This window comes from Oncorhynchus mykiss, chromosome 9 (genome assembly GCF_057628025.1).
Source record: "Oncorhynchus mykiss isolate SJ-2025 chromosome 9, ASM5762802v1, whole genome shotgun sequence".
NCBI classification, from domain to species: Eukaryota; Metazoa; Chordata; class Actinopteri; order Salmoniformes; family Salmonidae; genus Oncorhynchus; species Oncorhynchus mykiss.
The window spans coordinates 55,221,970-55,236,403 of NC_143030.1; the positions used below are offsets into that span (position 1 = coordinate 55,221,970).

The following is a 14,434-nucleotide window of genomic DNA, read 5'->3' on the forward strand; positions in this document are numbered from 1 at the left end:
AAGCGGAATACCCATGTAAGAAAGCTGTTCATTGACTATACCTCAGCCTTCAACACCATGGTACCTTCCAAGCTCATCATTAAGCTCGGGGCCCTGGGTCTGAACCCCGACTAAGTGAATGAATAAAGTTTTTGGTCACAATCAGTTTTGAAATCAGAAATATTTTGCATATCACAAACAAGGTACTAGGGGTAGTGAACTGATCTCAGCTTCAGCATTAAGCGAGCAAGGGAAGTTAGCCTACAAAGTTGGATGCTACCGGTATCTTCTTGCACTGTCAAGTGTTATATCCTGTAATGGACATTGCGAACAGTAATTAACAGTTTCAACATTGCTACATGGCGTGTTGCATTATTCAAGTGTGTCAACTTCTGTGCAGCATAAGTGGCGACACAGCCCAGACTCCCAGTGAGAGCAGTGGTTGTTCAGAACAGAATAGAGCTGGCAATGACTAAAGTGGAGCAGCCGCGGTAAGCTCGCTCTATAAGGGGACATCGGCTGCGCTGATAGACTTGATCCTCAAATCAGTAGATAACGTGAGACACATTTTACAGAAATACCGAAGGGTAAACATAAATAAAAGTACCAAAGTTTCAGTAAACCATGCAACACTCATCCAAAAATCTCTTGTCTACTACATCCTAAAACATACTGTAATAATTGTACTACATACTATTTAGAATGTACTATTTAGTGAAAATTAATGCAGTAAGCCACAAATATCAACATACTAGGCTCATTCATACTGACAATGCCTTATACCGCCATACGTTCATTTTTGGTGCAGCCCATCCCCTTCTTTAAATATCAGCTGTTGTAAAACACACGTGGGTCAGGAAAGAGGATTATCTTCCTCAAGAGCAGCAAATTTTACTAGATGAAAAGCCCAAATGGAGTATGACATCCTGGCATTTAAAGAATACTACATTTTCCAAATGTCATACCATATCAGTACATTCTTTTACTTTTAGATTTGTGTATTGTTAGGTTCGACAACACCGTTGGAGCTAGGAAGCATTTCTCTACACCCGCAATAACATCTGAGAAATATTGATTTGACGTTGTCATTTTCGCATACCCAAAATGCCTACTATTTAGAACCCAAGTACGGCTATTAGGACATAACCAGTGTCAAGAAGCATGTACCAAGCACTGTGGAAAGAGATTAGGGCCTTTGGAAGATTATTTATTTATTAAAACCTCCACTCAGCGCTGAGACAGAAAGCACTACGGACCATGGAACTTCTACAGTAGGCCTAATGGAAGTAAACATAGATTGGCATGTTTTTACACTCTACTTCATTGCATTATATCCAATGAAAAATCTTCTATGATCTAAGCCTGTTCATATTCAAGGCATTCCATTTTATTTTTGCAGTCTTTCTTTTGGCAAAAAAAGAAAAAAAAAAAAAAGAAATCCCTATTGAAAGACAAGTTGCTTTGAGAAACTTTTATCTGCTGTGATTGAGCCTTTCTTTTTATGGAGTTTTGAAACACTAGACTACTGCAGTATTGCTGAAGTCACAGATCATCCCTCTCCATTGCCGGTGGTTTAGCTTACTTTTAAAGAATATGATAGATGCAGTGGCCTCATGCATTCCAACAGCGCACCAGTTCCAAAACAAACAATTCCCCATTTCTCTCGCTCTCTCTCTTTGAGATTCCTTTAACTGGGTTATAGGAGGACACACGGAAAGGGCGCATTAGACAAATAAAAAAATATATTTTCAATATGAGAGCTAACTGTTCAAAGTTATAAGCTTTAAACATTGCAGTGTTTTAGAACAATGTGGCGTAAACACATTCCTAGGTTCAGAAAGGCTTTCCCTTCCAGCCCAAATCTGTGTAGTCTGTATGCCTTGGCCTATATGAAAGTCTTATTATTATTATTCAATCATTGTAGTAGTTACAGCTAAGGGCACTGCATCTACAAAGAAAAAGCTAATGAAAACATTAACTTTGACGTAGCCTATCGGATAGGACCAATACGACATGAGGGTTAACGAGCGTTTTATTCGAGAGTGAACTGCCTCAAATATTTTTTTTAATAGTGCTTTCCTAAAAGGCATACACTTGAGGGTGCCCTTTGAGTGCAGTGCAGCCCTATCCCGAAAGCCTGATGATATCAGTGAGCTTGAGTGCCTGCATGTTCACGAGGAAGGCAGTCAGACAGAGACACAAGTCTGAGCACTTCAGACAAGTCCAGGTACTGAAACTGGGTCAGTCTCCATTCCAAAGCTTACGATACATTTCATAGCCCACCTACATCGGTTTAACGTGAAATATCGCTATAGTTGACATTTTGGATCTGCAAAATCTGCTATTTTGATTTGAGTTTCTGAAACTTTGTCTTTACTCGTGTCTAAACACCACAGCTAGCATGCTTATAGTAAATGCATTACTCACAGTGCTAATCCTAAAAGGTAATCATATTTCATTCTAGTTTGTTTTGTAAACTCTGCCAGTTCCATATGGTAATGGGGTTCCAATTATCACCAAACTATAAATCATGCCTCATGGATTAGCATAGAAGCAGGATAATATGGAGGGGACATTATGTGCTAATCTGGTTGAGGAGAGTAGCAGAACAGGTTGCAGAGGAATCTTAAAAACACAGCCAGCCGAAACACCCCAATCTTTAAAGAGAAACTCATAAAATGTTAAGCAGAGCCCACAGCTCAGATCATAGAGTTATTAGATTGAACAAAGTGTATCTGAGCGCTCCAATAGCGGCAAACTTAAAATAGAATTATTATAAATAGCACCGGTGAAACATTTACGAGTGGATTATAAAAGCAAGACAGTGAAACAGGTTCAAATGTAATAATATAATTGAATAACTTCCCTACTGTGAAAGAGTGGGACATTGTCTATTTATGCAAGCTGTTAGCATGGGTTCATTTCAGTAAAATACTGTTTCTATATTGAACAAAAATATTTGAAAAAAATCTGCAAAATCTGTGTTACAATTCATAATGAAATCAGTCAATTTAAATTAATTAATTAGGGCCTAACCTATGGAATTCACATGACTGGGCAGGGGAACAGCCATTGGGAAGCCAGGCCTAGCCAATCAGAATGAGTTTTTCCTCAAAAAAATGGCTTTATTACAGACAGAAATACTTCTCAGCAGCACCCCAACTCAGACAATCCCGCAGGTGAAGAAGCCGGATGTGGAGGTCCCAGGCTGGCGTGGTTACACATGGTCGTAGGTTGTGAGGCTGGTTGGATGTACTGCCAAATTCTAAAAAATGTCGTTGGAGGTGGCTTATAGTAGGGAAATTAACATTAAATTATCTGGCAACAGCTCTGATGGACATCTCTGTAGTGAGCATGGTAATTACATGCTCCCTCAATTTGAGACATCTGGGGCCTCCCGAGTGGCGCAGTGGTAGCTATGCCACTAGAGATTCTGGGTTCGAGTCCAGGCTCTGTTGCAGCCGGCCGCAACCGGGAGACCGATGGGGCAGCACACAATTGGCCCAGCGTCGTCGGGATAGGGGAGGGCCTGGCCGGCAGGGATGTCCATGTCCCATCACACACTAGCGACTCCTGTGGCGGACCGGGCACAGTGCACACTGACACGGTCGCCAGACGTATGGTGTTTCCTCCGACACATTGGTGCGACTGGCTTCCGGGTTATAACATTTGAGATGTCTTTTACATTGTGTTATGTGACAAAACTGCACATTTTAGAGTGGCCTTTTATTGTCCCCAGCACAAGGTGCACCTGTGTAATGATCATGCTGTTTAATCAGCTTCTTGATGTGCCATATCTGTCAGGTGGATGGATTATCTTGGCAAAAGGAGATATGCTCACTAACAGGGAAGGGTTTTTTTTTTATTTATTTTTTTAACACACCTTTATTTTACTAGGCAAGTCAGTTAAGAACAAATTCTTATTTTCAATGACGGCCTAGGAACAGTGGGTTAACTGCCTGTTCAGGGGCAGAACGACAGATTTTGTACCTTGTCAGCTCGGGGATTTGGTTACTAGTCCAATGCTCTAACCACTAGGCTACCCTGCCGCCCCGGAAGTAAACAAATGTGTGCACCGAACTTGAGAAATAAGCTTTTGGTGCTTATGGAAAATTTCCGGGATCTTTTATTTCAGCTCATGAAACATGGGACCAACACTTTACATGTTGTGTTTATATTTTTGTTCAGTATAGTTTTACCCTCAAGACATGAAACAAGATGTACTGGAATAATAGAGAGTCAACTCATCTTTGAGTGTTCTCTGGTTTTGGTTCAACATTCAACCTCACAAATCTTGTAGAGGTCGAGTCCCCCTCAGGACGGTTGAGCTAACATAGGCTAATGCAATTAGCATGAGGCTGTAAGTAACAAGAACATTTCCCAGGACATAGACATATCTGATATTGGCAGAAAGCTTAAATTATTGTTAATCTAACTGCTCTGTTCAATTTACAGTAGCTATTACTGTGAAATAATACCATGCTATTGTTTGAGGAGAGTGCATAATTTTGAACCTGAAAAGTTATTAATAAACCAATTAGGCACATTTGGGCAGTCTTGATACAACATTTTGAACAGAAATGCAATGGTTCATTGGATCAGTGTAAAACTTTTCACATACACTGCTGCCATCTAGTGGCCAAAATCTAAATTGTGCCTGGGCTGGAATAATACATTATGCCCTTTCTCTTGCATTTCAAAAGATGGTACAAAAAAAAAAATATATTTGTATTATCTTTAACCAGATTGAATGTGTTATATTCTCCTACATTAATTTCACATTTCCACAAACTTCAGTGTTTCCTTTCAAAAGGTACCAGAAATATGCATATCCTTGCTTCAGGTCCTGAGCTACAGGCAGTTATATTTGGGTATGTCATTTTAGGCGGAAATTGGAAAAAAGGGTCAGATCCATAAGAGGTTTTAAACTCACGATTCAAAATAAATTGAGCGAAGAGCGAAAGAACTCTGAACTCCCTAGGTGGGCTACATTTCAGCAGACAAAATAATCCCATTTTCAAGTAAATCTTAGATGGCTTTACACTGTACATAACAGTTCAATAGACAAACTATAATGTAGGCATACATACAGTGGGGCAAAAAAGTATTTAGTCAGCCACCAATTGTGCAAGTTCTCCCACTTTAAAAGATGAGGCCTGTAATTTTCCTCATAAGTACACTTCAACTATGACAGACAAAATGAGAAAAAAAATCCAGAAAATCACCTTGTAGGATTTTTTATGAATTTATTTGCAAATTATGGTGGAAAATAAGTATTTGGTCACCTACAAACAAGCAAGATTTCTGGCTCTCACAGACCTGTAACTTCTTTAAAAGAGGCTCCTCTGTCCTCCACTCGTTACCTGTATTAATGGCACCTGTTTGAACTTGTTATCAGTATAAAAGACACCTGTCCACAACCTCAAACAGTCACACTCCAAACTCCACTATGGCCAAGACCAAAGAGCTGTCAAAGGACACCAGAAACAAAAATGTAGACCTGCACCAGGCTGGGAAGACTGAATCTGCAATAGGTAAGCAGCTTGGTTTGAGGAAATCAACTGTGGGAGCAATTATTAGGAAATGGAAGACATACAAGACCACTGATAATCTCCCTCGATCTGGGGCTCCACGCAAGATCTCACCCCGTGGTGTCAAAATGATCACAAGAACGGTGAGCAAAAATCCCAGAACCACACGGGGGGACCTAGTGAATGATCTGCAGAGAGCTGGGACCAAAGTAACAAAGCCTACCATCAGCAAGGGCATTGCCCCAAAACATCACTGCTCTAGAGGAGATCTGCATGGAGGAATGGGCCAAAATACCAGCAACAGTGTGTGAAAACCTTGTGAAGACTTACAGAAAACATTTGACCTCTGTCATTGCCAACAAAGGGTATTTAACTAAGTATTGAGATAAACTTTTGTTATTGACCAAATACTTATTTTCCACCATAATTTGCAAATCAATTCATTAAAAATCCTACAATGTGATTTTCTGGATTTTCTTTTCAAATTTTGTCTGTCATAGTTGAAGTGTACCTATGATGAAAATTACAGGCCTCTCATCTTTTTAAGTGGGAGAACTTGCACAATTGGTGGCTGACTAAATACTTTTTTGTCCCACTGTATTCCTGTCAGTGAAAAACAAGTATCACATCTAAAGGAGGGGAAAACCAGTTCAACAAGGCAAGGAGACAGAGACAGATGGTTACCTATCCTGCTGTCCATGACATAGGTCTCGATGATGGCACTCTTCTTACAGATGTCATCAGCCATGGAGGAGCAGCTGACCTCTAGGTGTTTAACCTGCAGCATATTAGACACACATTAGATACACCTAAAGAGATAACCCCACAGCTGGTTTACTGAGAAAAGGGGCACCAAATGTCAACACAAAGGACCCGTCACAGCTACTAGCATGTACATCAATCATCTCTCACACCCAGAGCAGGCAGGCAACAAGTGTGAATAGATCATATGATCTGGGGAAGAACAGCAAGGCACGAAAACAAGTAATAGCAGCAGATCCCTGTCCAGTGTAGCCATATTTTTGGTGAATTTGATATAAAGTCACCAGTAAAAGATGGTTTCACAATTTAATTGGAAATAAAATCTATTCTAGTGGTAAAAAAAAATGATTAATGAATGCCCATAAATTGCAGTGAAGAACATTATCATTATCTCACAACTATCTGTCATGTCAGTTTCTTCCCAAATATAATTGACAGTTCAGGTTGATTATTTTTTTTTTAAATTGTGTTTGGTTTCATTTGATCTTACATTCATACTATTAACTGTAATTTAGTTGTACAACCATACACTCCCCACCTTGTTTACTAAAATGTGTGAATTTGGCTCCACACTGCAGCATTTTTATTTGATTAAATGTTTCTTATGAAGCGACAGTACAGAAATGTCACCTTTTATTCCAGTTTTTTTTCATACATATCTGATTTACCATTTAGAAATGAAAGCACGTCTCCTATCTAATAGCACCATTTGAAGACTTTTTCATAAATATTTTGACAAGATATTTCTGAACATTTCTACATTAATGTGGATGTCTCCATGATTATGGATAATAATGAATAATGATGAGTGAGAAAGAATATCACCCCAAATACTGGACCAAATACTAAACTTTAAGTGATTTTGTCCAAATACATGAGAGGGGAAAAAACTACTTACAAAAAATGGTGGGGAGTAGATATATAAAGTGCTTTTATTTCCAAACAGGAATACAGATACGCATGAAAATAACCTCAAATAAAAATGTTGACATACTATACTGTCGCCTCATATGAAACATGTGTTCTCAAATCCAAAATGCTGGAGTATAGAGACAAATGTACAAATTTTAGCTTAACTGTGCAAATAAATACGAAGGGGAGAGGGAAAGGAAAAACCTAGTCAGTTACACAACTGAATGCATTCAACCGAAATGTGCCTTCCACATTTAACCCAATGTCGATTAAGCCAGGGGAGCAGTTGGTGTTGGGGGTTAACCGCAATTCTCGAGTGCAGAACGGCAGATATTTTCCATCTTGCCGGCTCAGGGATTCGAACCAGCGACCTTTCGGTTACAGGCATAACGCTCTAAACCGCTAGGCTACCTGCCACCCATGTATAGAATATATTACACAGTTTATAGTAAATGATAGCCAAGTTGAAAACGTAGTAGAACAAAGCATAAGACACATTTCCATTGTTCGTTAGTAACAGACAATACAGTTGTATTGTAAGTATGAATAGCATGCCTACCTTCTCCTCCAACATCCATTTCTCTTGCTGCACCTCAGCCAGCCTCAGGAAGAGTTCCCCAACCTCATCATCAGACAGGTCAGCAGGTCGCTGGGACTGGGGGCTGCCGCTGGCGGACTTAGAACACAGGACCAGACAACTGTTAAACGTCTGTTCCCTCCCACTCAGAGAGAGTCAGACAGAGAGAAGCTATTTTGTGCATTCTGTGTAATATAATTCATTATCTCTGCATCACTGGCTCAGAGCTTGACAGCTTTAATGGTACAGGCTCATCTGTACATTGTACACAACCTAGGCAGGAGGTCTGTTCGGGACAGAATTGGAATACATTATGTTTTAAGTGGAAACAATTGGAGAATTCTAAATTGTTTTCTCGCAGTCTTTCCCACACCTTTTCCTCAACAATCCACCTCCCCTGCAAAGAAAAACATTCAGGACATGTGTTTATTCAAAGGGCTATAATAATAGTATCTACGCTATTTATAGGCTATTAACAGCGGCACATAAAAGTGAAACGCATGTGAACTCCCTGTTGAGCTGCCTGTCATAGCTGTGGTTGGTGAAAGTTCAGACTCATCTCTGCCTCAGAATGTACAGTTTGTACTCTTGGCAGTTAAAAATGCAATGTAAAAGGTGATGTGTTGATGCAGACGACCTCATTGGTTCTCTTTGTGGTTCCCTTACATCAAATAATGTATTTTTTCTTATGTGGCTTACGCTGTTCTGTTGACTACAAAATGTATATTCAACGTTCACATTCTGATTATCACCAATCTTGTCAACACTCTGCATACTATTGCTTTAACAAACATTGTATGTGCTTTGGCCAGGTTCTTGGTGTCCTGTTGTGACTCTAGCTGACTGGTGTAGTGTACCTTGTTGGTGCTCTGTGCAGACTGGTGTAGTGTACCTTGTTGGTGCTCTGTGCAGACTGGTGTAGTGTACCTTGTTGGTGCTCTGTGCTGACTGGTGTAGTGTACCTTGTTGGTGCTCTGTGCAGACTGGTGTAGTGTACCTTGTTGGTGCTCTGTGCAGACTGGTGTAGTGTACCTTGTTGGTGCTCTGTGCGGACTGGTGTAGTGTACCTTGTTGGTGCTCTGTGCAGAGGCGCCCTCCTTCATGATCTCCCCATAGCTGAAGGAGGAGACACTGCTGCTATCTCCCCTCTGCTGCGTACGATTAGGAGAGCTGATCTCTGACAACACCAGCTCCTCCAGGCCTGGAAACAGACACATACTCAATCGAGCAGTCTTGCTAAAGAATTACATCAGAAGTAAATGTTCTAAGTGTGGAAAAAAGTTGTTCTAACGTCAGACACCTTTTGGCATTTTCTTGACGTGGTTAATATGACTTTTCAGGCCATATCAAAGCAAGGACACACCTTCTCAACCCTCTTAAGTCTGGCAGTTTTTCAAACGCAGCATTCCAATCATCCCAATGAGAACTACAGAACATTGTCAACTAACAACATCCATTGTGTGTTTCTGATGGGGAAACACACTAATTAAGTTAGGACCGATTGCATTGTGCATAGAGGGAAACCTCAGTCCATAAGCACTGATGGATTCCCTATAGTAAACTAAAGGCTAATGTAGGAAGAACTCCTGTCTTTGCAGGGATATAGGTATCTACCTTTAAGGCCCCCACTGATGTGCACTAACTTTGGACAAAGATAAAAGCTCCTGACTTTAAAATGTCTGATTCTCAACTTTCTGTAGAGCAACCATTAAACATTTAAAGGACCCCTAGTAAATTATACATGGCCCAAAAGAGGATTTCCCTGGCATCACCAACAACCTACAGCCAGGAAACAAGAGTATGCATTGCTCTGTGGCACATTTTAAGAAGGGGCGGGGGGCACCATAAAATATTAAAGAGGTCTGCATTTTGTTGACGGTTTGATTGGGGTGGGGGGGTCCCCACAGGAGTAAATGTTTTCAAGATGCCATACACATCACTGAGAAACATACAGGTACAGCAGTAAGAGGGTTATTTTTCTGTTAGAATCTTTGGTTGCCACATGTGATTTCAAATCAAATTGTATTGGTCACATACACATGGTTAGCAGATGTTAATGCGAGTGTAGAAAAATGATTGTGCAGTAATATCTAACAATTTCACAACAACTACCTTATAGACACACAAGTGTAAAGGAATGAATAAGAATATGTACATATAAATATATGGATGAGCGATGGCCGTGCAGCATAGGCATGCTGCAGTAGATGGTATTGAATTCAGTATATACATATGAGATGAGTAATGCAGGGTATGTAAACATAATATAAAGTGTAATTGTTTAAAGTGACTAGTGATACATTTATTAAATCCAATTTTTAATTATTAAAGTGGCTAGAGATTTGAGTCAGTATGTTGGCAGCAGACTGTTTAACAGTCTGATGGCCTTGAGATAGAAGCTGTTTTTCAGTCTCTCGGTCCCAGCTTTGATGCACCTGTACTGACCTCGCCTTCTGGATGATAGCGGGGTGAACAGTCAGTGACTCGGGTGGTTGTTGTCATTGATCTTTTTGGCCTTCCTGTGACATCGGGTGGTTTAGGTGTCCTGGAGGGCAGGTAGTTTGCCCCCGGTGATGCTTTGTGCAGACCTCACTACCCTCTGGAGAGCCTTAAGGTGGGCAGAGTTGCTGTAACAGATACAGCCCGACAGGATGCTCTTGATTGTACATCTGTAAATGTTTGTGTTTTCGGTGACAAGTCAAATTTCTTTAGCCTCCTGAGGTTGAAGAGGCGCTGTTGCGCCTTCTTCAGCACGCGGTCTGTGTGGGTGGACCATTTCAGTTTGTCCGTGATGTGTACGCCGAGGAACTTAAAACGTCCCACCTTCTCCACTACTGTCCTGTCGATGTGGATAGGGGGGTGCTCCCTTTGCCGTTTCCTGAAGTCCACGATAATCTCCTTTGTTTTGTTGACGGTGAGTGAGAGGTTATTTTCCTGACACCACACTCCGAGGGCCCTCACCTCCTCTCTGTAGGCCGTCTCGTCATTGTTAGTAATCAAGCCTACCACTGTTGTGTCGTCTGCAAACTTAATTGAGTTGGAGGCGTGCATGGCCACGCAGTCATGGGTGAACAGGGAGTACAGGAGAGGGCTGAGAACGCACCCTTGTGGGACCCAAGTGTTGAGGATAAGCAGGGTAAAGATGTTGTTTCCTACCCTTACACCCTGGGCTTGGCCCGTCAGAAAGTCCAGAACCCAGTTGCACAGGGCGGAGTCGAGACCCAGGGTCTCGTGCTTAATGACGAGTTTGGAGGGTACTATGGTGTAAATGCTGAGCTGTAATCGATGAACAGCATTCTTACATAGGTATTCCTCGTCGAGATGGGTTAGGGCAGTGTGATTGCGTCGGACATATTGGGGCGGTAAGCAAATTGGAGTGGGTCTAGGGTGTCAGATAGAGTGGAGGTGATATGATCCATGACTAGTCTCTCAGAGCACAAAATAATGACAGAAGTGAGTGCTACGGGGAGATAGCCGTTTAGCTCAGTTACCTTAGCTTTCTTGGGAACAGGAACAATGGTAGCCCTCTTGAAGCATGTGGGAACAGCAGACTGGGATAGGGATTGATTGAATATGTCCATAAACACACCAGCCAGCTGGTCTGTGTATGCTCTGAGGATGCAGCTAGAGATGCAGTCTGGGCCGGCAGCCTTGCGAGAGTTAACACGTTTAAATGTTTTACTCACGTTGGCCGCGGTGAAGGAGAGCCTGCAGGTTTTGGTAGCGTGCCGTGTCAGTGGCACTGTATTGTTGTTTAAATTTGTCTGGGAGCAAGACGGTGTCCGCGATGGGGCTGGTTTTCTTTTTGTAATCCGTGATTGACTGTAGACCCTGCCACATACATCTCGTGTCTGAGCCGTTGAATTGCCACTCTACTTTCACTATACTGACGCTTAGCTTGTTTGATTGCCATGCGGAGGGAATAGCTACAGTGTTTGTATTCGGTCATGTTTCCGGTCACCTTGCCATGATTAAAATCAGTGGTTCACGCTTTCAGTTTTACACGAATGCTGCCATCATTGCACGGCTTTTGGTTGGGGAAGGTTTTAATAGTCACGGTGGGTACAACATCACCGATGCACTTGCTAATAAACTCGCTCACCGAATCAGTGTATACATCAAATTTTGTTGTCTGAGGCGATCCGGAACATATCTCAGTCCACATGAAGGAAGCAATCTTGAAGCGTGGAATCCAATTAGTCGGACCAGCGTTGAACAGACCTGAGCACGGCCGTTTCCTGTTTTAGTTTCTGTCTATAGGCTGGGAGCAACAAAATTGAGTCGTGGTCAGATTTGCCGAAAGGAGGGCTTTGTACGCGTCGCGGAAGTTAGAGTAGCAATGATCCAGAATGCTGCCAGCCTGGGTCGCGCATCTAATATTTTGATAAAAATTTAGGGAGCCTTATTTTCATATTAGCCTTGTTAAAATCCCCAGCTACAATAAATGCAGCCTTGGGATATAAGGTTTTCAGTTGACATAAGAGTCCAATGAAGTTCTTTCAGGGCCGTCGGGGTGTCTGCTTGGGGGGGGGGGGTGTACACAGCTGTGATTATAATCTAAGATAATTATTTTGATAGGTAATGCGGTCGGCATTTGATTGTAAGGAAATCTAGGTCAAGTGAACAAAAGGGATTGAGTTCCTGTATGTTGTTATGATCACACCACGACTCGTTAATCATAAAGGCATCCATCCCCGCCCTTCTTCTTACAAGAGAGATGTTTGTTTCTGTCGGTGCAATGCGTGAAGAAACCGGGTGGCTGTACCGACTCTGATAACATATCCCGAGTGAGCCATGCTTCCGTGAAACAGAGAATGTTACAATCTCTGATGTCTCTCTGGAAGGCAACCATTGCTCGAATTTCATCTACCTTGTTGTCAAGAGACTGGACATTGGCGAGTAGTATACTCGGGAGCGGTGGGCGATGTGCCCGTCTACAGAGCCTGAGCAGAAGACCGCTCCGTCTGCCCCTTCTGCGGAGCCGTTGTTTTGGGTCGCCTACTGGGATCCGATCCATTGTCCTGGGTGGTGGTCAAAACAGAGGATCCTCTTCGGGAAAGTGGGGTTCCTGGTCGTAATGTTGGTAAGTTGACGTTGCGCTTTATCCAATAGTTCTTCCAGGCTGTATGTAATAAGACTTCAGATTTCCTGGGGTAACAGTGTAAAAAATAATAAAAAATAAATAAATACTGCCTAGTTTCCTAAGAACGCGAAGCGAGGCGACCATCTGTCGGCGCCATCAGATATAGGGATTTATAAAGTAAAGAGCTAAATTCAGAGAACAGAAAGAAGCGTGTGGTTCCTAGCCTGGCACAGAGCAAATGAGCTGTGACACACTGGTCTGGACAGGAGTCTGTCGTAAATGCAGTAGTCGCGCAGAAATGGTCTGAGCTTTCAATCAATCAAATGTATTTATAAAGCTCTTCTTACATCAGCTGATGTCACAAAGTGCTGTACAGAAACCCAACCTAAAACCCCAAACAACAAGCAATGCAGATGTAGAAGCACAGTGGCAAGGAAAAACCCTAGAAAGGCCGGAACCTAGAAAGAAACCTAGAGAGGAACCAGGCTATGAGGGGTGGCCAGTCCTCTTCTGTCTGTGCCAGGTGGAGATTATAACAGAACATGGCCAATATGTTCAAAATATAAATAGATGACCAGCAGGGTCAAATAATAATAATCACAGCAGTTGTAGCTTTGATTGGTTCTCAAAAGTATTTTTCTTTCCTGGGGGATTGAGACCTCATGTGGTTTGGATGAGAAAATTCAGTTGTATTGGAAGGGGGCAGCGCCTGAGGACTGTGTGTGGTTGTCCATGTAAGTGCTTGAGTGAGAAAGACACAGAGGAGGACCAATCAGTAAAATGACCACATCAAGCTTGTGATTAAATTGACAAAATAATATATATATATATATATATATATATATATATATATATATATATATATATATATATATATATATATATATATATATATATATATATATATATATATATATATATATATATATATATATATATATCACAAAATAATCTGAAACATTTTAGTAATTTAGCAGACCTACTTATCCAAAGTGACTTACAGGAGCAATTACAGTTGCATGCCTTGCTCAATGACAGACTTTTCACTTCGAACCAACAACCTTTTGGTTACTGTCCCAACGCTCTTAACCGCTAAGCTACCTGCCGCACTAGAACTGCAAATGCATCCATCAAGTCTGTAGTCACAAGAGTGATTACCCATTTTTTTGTTGCATAAAATAGCTCAAAATTTGAATTATTTGTATTATACAGTCATTATTTCTCATCTTTATCAAGGCTGTCAATCATTTTGGACCCCACTGTATGTATGCTCAGTACTAGAACATAATGGTCTCAAGAAAGCTAACTTACAAGCACACCATTGGTCCCAAACAATTACCATAACTAAACATAATTCACTTCTTCAATGTATGATGTTGGTGTACAAAGCACCTCTTTCCCCTCATTATTTCCTGTCTGTGATAAGTAGAAGTATGTTTCAGATCACATGTAGCAAACCACACTGTGACATGGCAGTTTATCTGCTCTCGTTTATATGTAATCTGCATATTCTCTTACCTGTGCTCAATGTTTCATGTCTGTGAAGATGTAGGCTAACAGACATTACATCATGGTTCAGTGAATGAGAGG

At 41.4% G+C, this 14,434-nt stretch overlaps 1 protein-coding gene across 8 annotated transcripts in view; it reads right to left on the reverse strand.

Moving 5' to 3' along the window:
• The window catches only part of LOC110532303 (GRIP1-associated protein 1), a 41,689-nt gene that overhangs the window by 12,683 nt on the left and 14,572 nt on the right, over positions 1-14,434 (reverse strand). For all 8 annotated transcript variants that reach the window (XM_021616070.3, XM_021616071.3, XM_090184551.1 and 5 more), the window contains 3 exons: positions 8,829-8,962; positions 7,744-7,860; positions 6,195-6,288 (listed from right to left, as the gene is read on the reverse strand). In XM_021616070.3, the coding sequence (XP_021471745.3) occupies positions 6,195-6,288; positions 7,744-7,860; positions 8,829-8,962 (345 nt within the window). The remainder of the gene's footprint in view (positions 1-6,194; positions 6,289-7,743; positions 7,861-8,828; positions 8,963-14,434) is intronic.